This window comes from Lepisma saccharinum, chromosome 14 (assembly GCF_977018435.1).
Source record: "Lepisma saccharinum chromosome 14, izLepSacc3.1, whole genome shotgun sequence".
In the NCBI taxonomy this organism is placed as follows: Eukaryota; Metazoa; Arthropoda; class Insecta; order Zygentoma; family Lepismatidae; genus Lepisma; species Lepisma saccharinum.
In genome coordinates this window covers 69761776-69778107 of record NC_139242.1, presented here as the reverse complement: position 1 = coordinate 69778107, position 16332 = coordinate 69761776, and the positions used below count along the sequence as shown (strand labels likewise).

Here is a 16332-nt window from a genome sequence, read left to right as displayed (position 1 = left end):
ACAATACACCTGCAAATTCTCACTGATGTTCACTGATTGGATTCATTTTGCCCAGGATAGGGACAGACGTAAGGCTTGTGTTGCTGCAGCCATAAACCTTCGGGTTTAAGAAGGCTAGAGAGTTAGAGTTTGAATATTACATAGCTGAATTCTCGGGGGCGGAATACAGAATAAAATATGTCATAATTACTAAGGTGAGTCGATACTCGCAACAATGCCGATGCTCTTACCACTTTTCACTGATGAAAGTTGTAACAATTAAAACTTATTAAAATATTGATTAATATTTGTGTGTAAATAACTATTTCCAATTATATGCATCAATTTAGTAGAGTTATGTTTTAAAATATTCAAGAATTACATGAGAATATTAAAATATCTCTTATGTAATCACAAAGTATGGTTTTCCCACACAATAATGCTGCAAAATTAATGGAAACTTGGATAATTTCCAGCACATTAGACTTTGCGAAATTGCCGCGCAGCATTTTTGCGGGATCCGTAAGAGACAAAAATGCCGGAAAAGTATGTAAATATAATCCCACCGATACTTTCCGATACCGATTCAGGGGCATTGATATCGACTTACCATTTTCAATCTTAATTTGAAAGTTGTTTAAAGACAAAAATGGTAATCGGCGGCCATTTTAAAGGAGATTTCAGTTACCACTTTGGTTTACCCAATTCTTTGTTGCTTTCATTTGAATATTTCTATTTTATCAAAATTTCGGGAAGGGCTGTAGCGTACGCCAGTGTTGATATTGATACCAGAACATTGTACGCTCTAATCACAGACATCTGAAAGATTTTTTTTACATAGATGAAAAGCACCTTCTCCCCATAAAACTGTTCTTTCCCCTTGAGATAAACATGCACCAATCTAACCTGTAACAATCAGTTCCTCTAAGAATCAATTCAGTTTACTGTAATTGAGATGAAGATAGATGTATGAAATGTACAAATCCTACCTAACATTCACTTTCCCAGGGGATTTTGGACACACTGATCCTCTCCTTCTTCCAGAAATCCACAGCCCTGATATATTGTCCATGTGCATAGCCCATTTCATATACTAGCTAGTTAATTCGCTTTAAGTAAAATTATATGTGGGAGCTATATGTGTGTATACTTACATTTATGTATTGATTGCTTGTAAAATTAATTGTACACCTGTACATGAATAAATATTGTGATGTAAACCTATGTCAATATCATATCAGTAAATTTACTTTACGTTGAATTGTCATGTAACACCCCTTATTTAATGTGGAAATAAGCTGCTGGCAAAATCTATTGTTGTATGCCTGGGTCTCACTCATCTCACAAGCCTCATACAAACCAAACATATATTATTTATGCTAAGAGAACTAAACCTAACAAGCCTAACTAACCTAACAACGAAGGCATTTAGCCTAACGATGAAAGCATTTAGACTGACGTCAAAAGGTGAAGAGCGGGGAAGTTGTTTGACCCTTGTGCTTTAAGTGAGATCCATGTCGGGTCTAAATAGTGGATGTAGCAAATTAGATGATTTTTAAAGCCCAATACTGGCTTCGCGGCCAAGTTGTCCAGAATATTGGCCTGGAGTGTCAAGATTGCAGCTTGACCCACTATTTTCTATTTATTTTTCCAGAAGTTCTTTTTCTGTAATTAGCAGTAGTTGTTGTAGATCTTGTGCATGAATCTGAATGAAACTTTGAAGATCATTCTTTTATCGTACACTCTAGATCATTTAAAGCGCAATTGAAATGTTTCTTTTGCAGCCTATTTAATGCACGAAGTGAAATAGATACAATAATGAAGCATGTTTAGCTATATATCACATATTTATTTACCATCTTTCAAGCATCTGGTTGCAACTGTACTTGGAGAGAACAAAGCATAAGCAAAAATACTCAGCTGTAGATAATATTAACCACAATTACAAGGACCAGTATCTATGATGATATCTTCATGAACTACAAGTACCATTTATAAAGGATAATGAACATTTGTGATAGTAAATTACATATAACATATATACAGATATGTAACTTCCTCCACTTTTCAGTGATAATGATCCTGTGGATTAATCTATTTAAATTGATTTTCATATTTATTATTTGCATTAGCATAATAATACACAATAAACGTAAAATAAAATAATTTTTGTTTCAAAATTATACAAAAACATAATAAGTTATTAAACAATGCTTACAAAAAGACACCAAAAGGGATTGTAAATTTAGTGAATCTCTTTATCAACAACTAATTTATTCCTCAGGAAAACATTGGTCAGTCATTGCCTCATATCTTCCAATCAGATCACGTACGCTTACTTGTGAAGATGGACGAAACAACTTCAGATCCTGTAAATATATTAAAAGCAATACAAAGTTCTGTCCTGTGCATTCCATCAAGCTATAAAAATTGAAAACAATTATGGAGTATCAAGTGAAGCTCCACAGATTCTTAATCTTGACCATAGTACAAGTAGTGTGAGCTTCATCTTTGCTCACCAGGTCTGTTGCTGCCAGGATAGCATAGAATGGCAGATGAAATTTCCAATTTGCAGCTTAAATGAAAGTCCCCAGGGACTACTTTGCAGTGTTTCAATATACATTGTCCAGAGTGTGATGGTATGATGCACTTGTACTTAATCTCTACGAAATGAAAACTCGTGAAAATATTAATAACCTTGCAACAAAGACGAACAAGTACTCCCTTCTTCCCTAACTTTATCATTATATCTTTCTATCACCAGAAATCTGAAAAATCCACATAATTCATTGGAGGTGACAAATTGCTTATTGTTGTAACACTGTAGGAGATGATCTGCGATTTTCAACCTTATGACCTTATGATCATACGAGGGGAAAATGATATCATCCATTTCCTTTGTCGACTGAAATCATGCCAAATTGTGCTGTAGCAGGCTCTGAAAACCAGTAAACTAAAGAAAGTGACACAAAATATAATAGACTTCTAGCCGATAGTTGTGTAAGCAAACAGTGGATTCATGCTTATAGACGAAAAAACAACATTAATATAAAAATGCGAGTGATAACGGAGACATTCTTGGTGGCATCAAGTGTAGCCTAGCTCTTTAACCTAATTGTATAATATACTGAAACAATGATAATTATTATATTCAAAATAAATTTTACGTTATTAATCTTTCACTGTACAGTTCAACAACAGCTTACAGAAGAGTACGAGTTGGAAAAAATGTAAATTTTGCCTCAGGCAAGAGTATAAATTTTCATATGAGATAGTATGCATTCTTTGGATTCAATCACCAATGACACCTTGTGTGTAAGCACATTATAGCATAGATAATATAACCTAAGGATTATTAGACAATAAATTGTAAGTAATGTCAAGAACTGATATCTTTGGAATAAATGGTAAGAAAATTGAAGTAACTACCTGATCCATTATCTCTTCGGCAACCTTAATATCCTGTTTTCCATCTCTACTTCTGACTGTGGTACTCTCATTCTCTTTAACCACAAATGCTTCTTCTGCCTAAAAGTTAAAGCAATCAGCAATAATTTAAATTGAATTTTTACAGATTCGTCTCTTAAAAGTATTGAAGTGAAGATTCAGAAGTAATGTCACAACTACTCTATTCATGTACACGTTAAGAATTGCTATTTAATTTTATTTAGCTATTAAGACTATTAAGTTCTCACGAGCCTCCCCGATGACGTAGCGGTAACGTCGTCGCCTTGTAATCAAGGGGTCCCAGGTTAGATACCCGGTGGAGGTACATATTGGTTCGGATCCCACTTCAAACTGTAGGTCCAGTCCTAGTTAGCCTTCTGTGCAAAATTGAATTTAAACAAAATATCATGAAAATCGAATGTATAAGATCAGAAACTTTGATCTTGCTATTCTATATGTCTTTGGAGCCAGGTTATCCATGTTGATATGAATCTTGCAATAGCACACAGATGCACAGAATAATTAATATTTGTGTATACGACACAAGTTCATTTTCTATCATCTGTTGTACAGGGTGAGTCAAAAGACCCATTACCCAGTTATGTATTTTGCGACTTGGAAAGGTTACGGATCTGAAGTAAATAGAGTATAATAAGTAGAGAACGGATTTTTATGAAATTTCATATTCTCTATTTTTACCGGACAGCGAAAAAACTTGAGATCTATACGTTCCGACAGGCATAGACTCTATTGCGCATGAAAAAAATCATATTTCATAATATTTTGACAAAAGCTTCATATTTTGTTTATATTTTAATGTTTTATGCCGAAGTTGTCTTAATTATATTACAAAAATCTTCTTGGAAACGCCAACAATATGTTTACGGTATATTTGTTCCTTGGATTTTCCCAAGCATTTCTGGAGCAAAATGCTGCGAATGTATGTTTACCTTAGGCCATAAATCTATGTTCATCTTCAGCGATTGCTGAGGATGACTAGTTCTCAAACCCTTGGGGGTGTTTGGGAGGGAGGGGTTAGTGAATGGAGTTTCTCTGTCCAGCAGTTGCTGTGCGTCATTGTTTGTCGTGACTTGTGGCTGTTGTAAACAGGACGTGGAGAATTGCATGCTTGAAATAAGTGATACGAATATGCCGAAAGCTGGAATTCGAGATTGGTGCTCTGAATTTAAATGTTACCGTACAGATGGGAAAACAGTTTTGTGCACCTACTGTACGAAAGAGGTATGTATATTTTTACCCTTGGAGAAACTTGCCGATATTTACTGCAATAAATAGGAGTTCTGCGTATGATGTGCAGTATATACTGAGGAAGTAATTTTGTGACCAAAGTCGTTTATTCCATTTATATTTAAAACATGTAGAAATACGTCGAAATAAATTTTCATATTTCTTCATATTTTGGCATTTTCAATTTCATATTTTCCTATTTCCCTATTTTTTTTCATAAAAATCCGTTCTTTAATGATAAGAGACGAGACATGTTAGCTGAGGAGGTTACAGATGGTGTGGACACCATCATTTTCATAACGGAGAATTATGCGCCTCCAGGTACGGTGTGAAATTCGATGCAGCATTGTGCGAGTGATCGAGCAGGGAGTCGTAACGTACCCAATTTGCGTTACACGGTACGTTCCATTTTGTAGGAGGAAGAGTATGGTTCAACTGCTGGTACCCATGTAACGTAACGAAATGCAATATGTTATAGACTGACGTTACAGAGAACGTAACAAAATGTATTATGGTAGATATTAACGTTATAAAGGAACGGAACGAAATGAGCACATTGGAACATAACGTAATATGCAATTTGGTATATACTACCGTTACAAGGAAAGTAGTAACGAAATGCATTGTGGTATATACTAGCGTTACAAGAACGTAACGAAATGCAACATGGTAGTAAATAACGGTACATAGGAACGTAATGAATGCAATCCTCCGTAACGGAATGAAGTGAAAGGCAATATGATTAATTAACGTTACATAGGAATGTAGCAAAATGTAAACCACTGTAGCGGAACGGAACAAAATGCAGTTGGGTACATACCATCTGCATAAAGAACGTAAATAAATTCAGTGTGGTAGATGTTAACGTTACAAGGAAAGAACAATTCACAAATATTAGCTAGTAACGTTATAGGCGCGTGACGAATATAATCTATTTAACATCAAGGAAGAAAAAGGAATAGCCAAAATCTCTTACCTTTCATTGGAACATTGCGAAAAATAACTCAGTATATCGTATGGGATTAATGTGAAATAGCCGTGAAAAATATGGTTGTTTGTAAAAAAATGAATTTCAACCAGGGTTGTTAAAGGGTCAGGAATTTTAAATCAATTCAATTCCGGTTCAGCAGGGAATATTAGCAAACATAAATGGATCAGGACTGTAAAGAGCCTCTTTATGTATTTCAATTCGTTCCAGGGACATTTTCTCCTGATCAATTGAAATACGGCACAGGGACCTTCTTTCCGGATCAATTTAAAGACGGTCTAAGTTTCATATTGAAATGAAAGAATACGCAACTTGGACGGAATTTAAACTGTGCGATAAAAAAGTTTCCGGTCTTGTTGCGGAACCCAATAGAATTTATGGGTTCTTGGACGTTTAACAACCCTGATTTGATATTAAATTACATTTTTGGCTCGAAATTGAATAAAGCTTCCAACTAGTGTAGAAATGAGTAGCAATAGGCGTGCGCACGGGGTGCAAGGGGGGGGGGCAAATGCACCCCCCTAATCATGGACATCTGTCGATATTTTAGACGCAGGGAAATATGCCATATGCATATGCATATTAACCCGATAATAGTGTTGCCCCCTCAAGAAACACCACTTGAATTCGAAATTATCGCATTCCTGCATCCCCATTATAATAATTAATGTAAATTACTATGACAAATCAAATTATACGTGTGAAATATATACTTTTAGCTGGCATTCGTTTTCTAAAGGGGAGAGGTGGCCATCCTCGCCCCCCTTCCAGATTTCCATGCCCCTATATTATTATACTTTATTCCATAAATTTAGGGTAGACGAATCATATCGCCGGTTATTAAACGATATTATGCTCTTGAAGAAAATGTAGTATTTTGAAGCCGATGAAAGTTCTCAAAGGAACAACGGCGGAAGAAGGTGTAGTGGCACAACCACAGGGGGCAGGGGAGATTAGCCCTCAAACTTGTACAGAAATCAATTCTAGGAGGTAAGGAAGGCAAACATTGGACTATAGAAAGAAAGGTTGCAGAATCTAAGAGTAGCAAAACAAAAGGATACTCAAGATGGATTTAGTTTTCACGTCTTTCGTGCACTATTTCTTCCAGACGGCGAAGAGCACCTGCAAGGGGGCACAGAGGGGCAATTGCCCCCTCTCGATTTCTATCTTTATACCAATTTAAATAAAGTTATATAAACTTGGACAGTTGCTGCTGATTACGGTGTAAGTTTTGCCCGTGTAAGGTAATAAATAGATTTATTATTAATTTTTGAAGCCGCACCGTTCATTTATAAACACACTGTATATGAGCCATTGTGAATTCGAGTCAATTTAAACATTTTGCGTTGTTGCGAGATTATCTATTAGGATAAAATTTGGACATAAATAATCTAAGTAGAAAAAGTGCAACTTGTATATCAAAATTGCCATGTCCATCTGATCTCCGAAGGTAGTGTTTAGCACGTCACATTTCAAGTATATGATTGATTGATTTGGTGTCTTGAGTCCACTTTATGCACAGTAAGGCTAATCGGGACTGGACCTTCAGTTTGAAGTGGAATCCGAACCCCTTGTGCCTCCACCGAGTATCGAACCCGGGACCCCTTGATTACTAGGCGACGACGCAACCACTGCGCCATCGGGGAGGCCATTTCAAGTATAGTCCATGATTGTATCTAGTATATGAACGAGATTTGTCCCTCCTCTCAAACAATTCGTGGCTTGTCCCCACCGAACGAAGTGTGTCACTGATAAATTAAGTTTCCGAAAGCAGGCATTATGCATGAACAGAACAAAAAATACTCCTGAGAAATTACAAAAATTATAAGCCAGTTCGTGACCGGGAGTTATTGACGGTCTCCCCCCCCCAACCTATCCGCTTTAGGTTCCGGGTTCGAATCCTGGTCTGTAAATATCTTTTTTAGATGTCTCTTCATCAATTTCATCTATTTATCATCCATCTTCATAGTTTCGATTAATTATAAAAGTGACATAAAAGCAAAGCAAAATAAGAACAAATAAAAATAATTGCAAAATGACTACAATGTCAGAACTACATTTGAAAAATAAAATGCGAGCAGAAGATTCATTTTCAAACAGGTATTTTGGTAGAATTGTGTAGACAGACAGCATGCCTAAAGTTGCCAATCCACGTGTAGCATGACCTTCGATACTGGGGTTGCGCTTTTTCAGGAAAGTTTTCTCGACCCTCCTCAAGCGTCTTATCAAGAATGCCTCGGTGTTCGCAGCATTGCCAACTTATTTTCCGTCGGAAAAAGTCTTTTTCCTCCTATTTAATCTGCGGTTGGCTCTACAATACATCTTATTAAACAAGATACAACAACTGAATTACGGCGAAGTAGGTTAGAAACCCTGCGTGCTGAAGAGCAGCTTCGATAAGGCACCTGAATTGTTTCGAGCTGAACCAGGAAATGGGCGATTTTTATTCCCGAAGGCCATTCCGTAAAACTAATGCCACAAGAATTTTTCTGTGTGGATTTGAGAGCATGAAATTGTAGGTTGATGATAGTACTACAAGACGTCAAGTGGATTTTTTTTTCTGTTTCGTTATTTTATATAGCTTTGCTACCTATATAGTTTGAATAACTAATCAATCATTTGATGAGCAGACAAACACGAAGAAGCCGATCCCGTGGCAAATTAGTTAGCGTAATACACTGCGAAGTCTAATGTCGGATTAGAAAATATGGATGGGTCATTTGTCTTTATACCACTTCCATCACCTATCACATCCTTTATCATCGCGATTAACATAAAGTGGTAGACGCGAAATAAAAATAGAACCTTTGCATGAATGTCCGAAAAAGAGGCAAGGGCACGACCCACCTGGAAAAGGAAAGTCAACCAAAAATTATATATATATCGCGCAATTGCATTTTAGCTATAATAATATATGTTAATTATTGCATGAACATGATAACTTCAAATTAAAGCAATGGTTTTTGAGGAGACAACACTGTTATGGGGGAACATGCACCTTGTTTGCCCCCCCGCCCCGGAAAAAAAAACTACCTTGCTTGCACCTCCCTGGAAAAAAAATCCTGCAGACGTCCATGAACCTTTGGTATCGACTTCGGAGTATAAAGCTGCAACGTGCCACCACTCGTAACTCCAGGGTATGCCGAATTGGCAACACATCGCTCCTTGCTCCGGCTGGTCAGTTGGGAGCACCAGTTCTCACCCAGGGATCGGGATTAAGACGATCCACCCTTCCTCCAGGAAGGAAACCACCGAATTGCGACACGTGACAGTAAATAAAATTCCAAATACTTTATAATTAAAATGTCCAAAATCTTTAATCACGAATCGCGCGCGTGCATACTGATTCGCACAAGTTAAAAGTTATAACTTATTGGGTCATGCACGCTCGCAGGCAGTCATAAGCAATTTATTTAACACGAGAGTCCGCGCACCGCCTTCACAGTTAAAAGCAAGACCTCAACTGCTACCTCAAGCGCGAGGTGCAGCATAACAGATTGTTCTAACTTACAATACAAACTCATCACATAAAATAACACAAGAAAAACTGATAATTTATATAACACATCAATGTTAATTAGCGATAGTAAGCTAAAGTTAAGGTTGGCAACAATTAAAAATGCCAACGTGGAAGTTTTTACATCGCGAAGAACACGAAGCGTGGTTCCCCTACTCCTAACATAAACAGCCAATAGGAAAACGATATTTTATTGAAAACGAGGGAGAAATACTTTGCTATAATATTACAATATTAAACTATATAGAAATAACTAAACTGATTTTATCAAATAAATCATACTTGCCCTTGTACATAAAAAAATGATTAAATAAATATTTAGTATATAAGGAAGACAAATTACTTCAATCTTGTACATTGTTGAACAAAAATCGATATTAAGAAGAAATGTACTTAACTTGTGCTTCAAAAACAATGAAAACGTTGCATATATTATTTGGGATCCTATAAATTCTGAATAAATGTTGCAAAAATACGCGAAAAAGAAAGTAAAAAAAAAATACGTGAATAATATTATAAAATATAAAGAAACGTAATATATACATGAATTATAAAAACAATTAACTATAAATAATTTAATCCAAGTTCTTAACTTGAAAATATACGAATAAGACAAATGCCAATATACAACTGAAATCTGCCCAACATGGCGGTCATTAGAAAGCATTGTTTCTTCAATGTATAGCGCGGCAATAGACCGCGACAGCCTCTTATTTGCCAGGAAATATCAACACGAGAACAGGGATAGGAATTCCTCTTATTTTAGATTTTCTCAAGCTAATGGAGTGCATACATTGCTCTAAGCAGGATGCTCTCTACCTTATGATGGGAGCAATGTATGCGCTCGAAACATTGGACGCTAACGCAGATTTACGCTGGCTCGCAAGCCGAGAACACTGTTCGAATCTCCACAGGAATATAATAAAAATGTATCATACCCAAATGCCACATCTGGTGTAATACCTAACGTGCCAAATTTTGGAAAATAGGAGCTGGTAGCGCCACTTCCCCAGGATTATTATCCTTGGCCTGCAAGCAAGGTTCTTGTATGTGTGACTTTTCTGTTTCTCAGACTACGTGTGACTACCTACACATTATGTGAAACAATAACAAACAACTTCCCAACCGATTTCCAAGGCTCGTTTCACCCTAGCTACAAACTACCACTTCGATCACTGCATGCACGAGTGAGTAGTGGTATTCGCGTGTCTTCCCTTTAATGCAAAACCACAATTTGCTCCACAGCATGCTAAGATTTTCGAAAGCAATACTTGTGTGTTAATTTAAATTTTGCCCTGTTCATTCATCTATACAGTATTTACTACTTCCAAATTTGTGTGCCTGTCTTGAGTTTGCATTCTTGTGGCTGCTGCCATATTGCGTAGATGAACGAAAAACACACTCAATATACCAAATTGCTTGTATGTAGACATCAGACGATAAGAGATTAAACAATTGCAGCCTACAATTTCCCTCAATCAACTACAATTGCCATCTGAGTATGAGAAACCACTTGCATTCTAACCGGGTTCGATTCCTGGTGGAGGCACAGTGTTTCATTTCCCACTTTAAACTGTAGGTCCACTCCCAATTAGCCTATCTGTGCATACAAGTGAACTTAAAACAAGACAAACTTTCATTCTAACCTCAGTCAATTGTGGGAGCTGCTTAGAAGTAGTAGTGTTGCTGGCATGGTGGACTTCGGTTCTTACTTTTGCTTTTAACAGATAGATACATTTTGAATAATAGTGAAATCAAAGTAATCGATTATTTTACCGAATGACAAAGTTATAATGGAATTGTGTTATCTCCATTACAGAACAACTACCTAATCTCATTCAATTCCAGTGTTCTATCTGGTAGATAGATATATCAACCTTTGCAATGATGTAAACTTTCAGTGCAATGGCGACAAAGGTCCAATAACTATAATGTCAAACTTTAAAGGTTTCCTGACAAAGTAAAAAATTGACAGATCATTTACATTCTCAATAGACATGTTGAAAAAAAGACTAATATTCATTTTTTTTTAATTTCTTTTTTTAGCGTAGGTAAAAGGAAGTCACTTGAATAAAGTGGGAATATAATCAAAATGTCCATCAGCTATTCATTGATTTCAAAAAAGCATATGATTCGGTCAAAAGAGATAAATTATATAATATATTAGTCGAATTTGGAATACCTAAGAAGCTTGTTATTATGATAAAAGTATGCACCAGTGAAACAGAAAGTAAAATTCGTGTGGGTATTTATGTGTCTGACAAATTTACAATTCATGATGAGTTAAAACAACGAGATGCATTATATCCATTGCTCTTTAATTTTGCCTTAGAATATGCTGTTAGGAAGGTAACAGAAACTGACGAAGGACTAAAATTAAATGGTGTGACTCAGTTGTTAGCATATGCAGATGATGTAGACTTATTAGGGGATGATATAAATACAATTAAGAATAATGCTAAAATACTTTTCAAAACTGCTAAAGACAGGTTTGGAAGTTAACAAAGAGAAAACTAAATATATGCTTACAGGCCGAAACCAAGGGTTAGGTAATAATCAAAATGTAATTATTGATAACAACTCGTTTGAACCAGTTTCCAAATTCAAATACTTAGGAGTAATATTAACCAATGAAAATTATATTAAAGAGGAAATAAAAAGTAGGCTTAATTCAGGAAATGCATGTTACTTCTCTCTTCATAAACTTTTGTCTTCTAGTTTAATAACTAAGAAACTAAAAGTTAAAATATACAAAACAGTAATTTTGTATGTAGTGCTCGTATTATATGGGTGTGAAACTTGGTCCCTTTAATTGAAAGAGGAACATAAATTGAGAGTATTTGAAAATAAGGTTCTTAGGAAAATATTTGAACCTAAAAGGGATGAGGAGACAGGTGAGTGGAGAAGGTTACAAAATTTTAGAACTACATAATTTGTATTCATGTCCAGATGTTATTAGACTGATTAAATCAAGAAGACTTAGGTGTGCAGGCCATATGGCACGAATGGGAGAGGAAAGAGGAGTTTATAGGATTCTTGTTGGGAAACCTGATGGTAAGAGACCTATAGGAAGACCAAGACGAAGATGGAGGGACAACGTTGAGATGGACCTAAAGGAAATCGGTAGGGATGGAAAAGAGTATATAGATCTTGCTCAATATAGGGACAGATGGAAGGCCTGTGTTACTGCAGCCATGAACATTCGGGTTTAAGAAAGCTAGAGAGTTAGTTAGTTAGTTTAAAAGGAAGTAACTAAAAATGAGTAAATAAAAAATATTACGTGGCAGAGTGGTTAGCACAGCGCACTACGACGCCAGGGGTCCCGGTTTCGAATCCCGACCTGCACATGAGTGTTCTCTGCGAGTGTCCCTTCATCAGTTTCAGCATTCGTCGCTCATACTCATCTTCGCTTTGTGAACCGCCAGGTGTACAGCACGTGGCGTAGCGTTTCGCGTCCGAATTCCAGGAACAGGCAACTTACGGTTACCTGACCAAGTAGCGTTTCGTCCGAGGGCTACCATCCTAATAGTGTTTAATGAAGCAAACTCTTGCTAACACTCTTAAATGCTCCATCGAAGAAAATATTTTTTTTTTGTTTTAATATTTCTTTCCCTCTGGAAATTGCAAATCTCACCTTCGTAGTTGTCAGATAGTAAGAAAGTGTTACCATCTGCCATGACTAAAATTTCTAGATCCAAGTTCACTTCCTCTCGACGATTTGTTTTGATTTGATTTGTTGTTTTAAGTCCACTTTATGCACATTAAGGCTAATAGGGATTGGACCTACAGTTTAAAGTGGGATCCGAACCACTTGTGCGTCCACCGGGTATCGAACCCGGGACCTCTCTCTCGACAATTTGTCTTGAGTCTGCACTGCGCTGTCTATGCAAATTAGTTCTAAAAGTTGTAAACCGAGGTATGCTAGTCACCAATTCCATCGCTGCGAGTGGTTAGTCAAGGTGTGACTCATCATCAGCCAGGCTCGAACGAAACGCAACTCATTAAACCGTCGCAGACGAACTGTAGCATTTTTCTAGAAATTTCGCTTTCGGACGAAACGCTACTGAACCGTACAGCAGTCCCAATGCCTGCTCCAAGTTGCACAGCTGCTTTCGGAGCTCTTGGTTTGGAAAGGGGGTGGGGATGAGGAAAGGGTCTTGATTTTTTATACTGAAGCTCGTTCATTTCGTTCTCTTGGTTGAATTTTCTGAGATACGGAATCTCCCTCATTTTGCTTTTCATTACGTTTTATTGCATCATCCACGGTACGCTTACATGTACTACTTAACATTTTCAATTTCCCTGTACCCTTTGGTTAGGTACGGTAAAAGTAAATAGCTGCCATTCGTCAAATGTTGTATTTTTGTTTTTGTTACCCATTTTTCTGGTACTTCAGTCAGGGAGCAATGCAGCTACTGGTAACAAATGTAGTCAGGAAGTAGCATCAATTCTTCCTTCCCCGCACTGTAGTTGACCAGTAAAAAAACTATGTAAAGCCTCGTTTCTATTACCAGAAATTTGCCGTGCAACATGACGCGCGGCATGCGACGCTGAATGTGCCAAGCATTTGTTGAAATGGAAACTGTCTGCAACATGCCGCGGCGCAAGTGCCGGGGACAAAATTGCCCCAAACGATTAAGACGCACAACTTGCGCCGCGGACAATGGAAACAGCCTGCAGCAAGTTCCTGGGGCATGCGCACTAGAGTAGAAACAGACGACGCGACTACCATCTGTGGTCCAACAAGATTTAATAACAATGCAAAATCACTTACAGTCATTCTTACAAAGTTTTCGTATCCCCTTTGAAGACGTAAGTCTCTCATCAACGAGTTATACGCTCCTTCCGAATTTCTTTTCGCTAGAAAACTTCTAATCCACCATCTAGGTCATTTTCGCCTCTTTTTTTTTACAAGTTCATGGTACGCGCCTGCCATAACCACAAAACCCGCCATAGTTGTATTGTTCATCTTTACACAAGTTAAATCACTACCAAATTATTACAATACAAGAGAAGAAACACTGACTACTCTAAAGCACAATGGAACAACGCTACACTCAAGTCCTGCACTCCGGTGTTGTTGCGGGCGTATTTTGCAGAAGTAGATTTGAATTGGAAACAGTGCACTAAATGACGCGCAACATGCGCCGGGACATGTTGCGCGTCATGGGTCTGGAACTTGTCAGAATGGAAACGTAGCTTAACAGAAACAGAAGGCTTTCACGATTTGTCTGAATATTAAAGTGATCTCTTTTTTCACACCCAAACATAAATAACTATTTTCAGATTTGAAAACGTAACAGGGGTGTAAGGTACCTTCAACGTATTACATTCAATCCTCAACTTCATTCCACGTAGTACACCCTGGATTGCTCTTTGCAGACTAACGAGACTCTGGCGACTGGCCCTATAGCCAGTATAATTCTGTGTGTTCTCCTGCTTTCTGTCATATGTGCTGAGTGCCTCTTTACAGCCTCAGCTTTTAACTTAAGTCAGAATATTTTAATATTTCATTTATGCGACATTACAGTTATGTTATTTGTTATGGTAAGGGGCTGCACCCCGTATAACGTGGCGGGTGCAAAATAGCCTAAGTGCTGACGCACCCAAAATTTAAAAAAAAAAGTTACATATAACTTTAAGAAATGCGTATAAATATTTCACCATCGTTTATATTTATGTACATGTTGTTAATTTTCAAATATTGTTAAGAAATGCAGCAAAATGCTACGTATTTGATTACTAATGTGAGCCACTGTATATGTTATGTTTTTATTTCATGAACGATGTATGGTCAAACATTACTTTGCAGAGCTTCGTGGCGAAGTGGTTAGCACAGTGCAATACGACGCCACAGGTCCCGAGTTCGGATCCCAGCCTGTGCATTATTTTCTTTGTGATGTCCTTTCATCAATTTTGTCATGTCATCACCCATCCTCGTCTTCGCGATTAGCCAAAAGTGGCATAAAACCAAAGTTAAATATAACAAATCAAAATCAAACATTACTTGGCATGACAAGAATGGATAGGTTATTTTGAAGCTGCTGTTATTAAAAGCAAATTGTATGTAGCTTTCCTAGACAGAAGTTTCACACACAGAAACTGATTGATCGGATAACGGCTGCGGATTCCTACTCGAGCAGAAAATATATATATTTCCATTTATTACTTACAACAATAGCAGACTGATTTCCTGCTAAATCAAAGAAAACTTGCATTCACAGTTACAAATTGACGTGTTGAATGAACTTAACCACAGATTTCTCTCACTCCAATTCCGATTAATCGAACAACACACCACAACGTGGGTCATTATATATTTCCAATTTCCTCTCGAGTTCCTCAACTAAAAATAAATTGACTGCGAGACAAAAACTCCTCTCCGATAACATTATATGCAGAGTATACGTAAGTTGAAATTCCATCATAATAATAATTTGAATTCTTCAAGTAGTAGCTACAAATATAATTTTTCATACATATTTTCTTAGCAAAATATGAAGTTCCTCACTTCACAAGGATAACATATACACAGTATTTCACAAGAGTTTTTAGTTCGAGCTAGTCGTAGGACTAATATGAATATAAACGTCACTTCATTACTTAGTTAAAAAAAAGTGCCAGGCAATCAGAATTCGAGGGTATGCCTGAAATTATTTGTAGTATCTCATGTATCAAGGGGGCTTTTTAAGTAAAATGAAGGATACATACCACATGCTTTGGTCAATTCAGAGTAGTAGAAACGTAATTATACTCCATGTTGCAACTGAAACCGTAGCCTCGAAGGCCAAAGTCGTTTAGTGATCCACTCATACACTCGGTACCAAACATTTCAAGTTCGAGTAGACATCTGGGCATGGCTGTTTTTTTTGTAAGCATCCCTTCATAGATTTAATATGATCATCATTCATCTTCATCGTCGCGATTATCTACAAGTGGCAGAAAAGCGATATTAAACATGAATAATACAAAAGTATAACAAACAAAAGAGGATAAAAGAATGAACTGAGTTTGAGTTGATGATAGGAAGTTTTATAAAATTACTGTTTCTTGAATAATCTTGTCCTTTGTTCCGATTGTATTTCTCAGTCACACGTTGGTCAATGTCCATGTCGACTGCCTTTCTTGCGTTCTTGAAAATTACTTTCTTGTC

General features: G+C 37.0%; 1 protein-coding gene across 2 annotated transcripts in view; it reads right to left on the bottom strand.

Moving 5' to 3' along the window:
- Window positions 1-2211: 2211 nt before the first annotated feature.
- The window catches only part of LOC145998605 (uncharacterized), a 31436-nt gene continuing 17315 nt past the window's right edge, over window positions 2212-16332 (bottom strand). For both annotated transcript variants that reach the window (XM_083135057.1, XM_083135056.1), the window contains exons 4-5: window positions 3409-3507; window positions 2212-2348 (exon numbers count right to left, since the gene is read on the bottom strand). In XM_083135057.1, coding sequence (XP_082991183.1) covers window positions 2253-2348; window positions 3409-3507 — 195 coding nt within the window. In that variant the 3' untranslated portion in view covers window positions 2212-2252. The remainder of the gene's footprint in view (window positions 2349-3408; window positions 3508-16332) is intronic.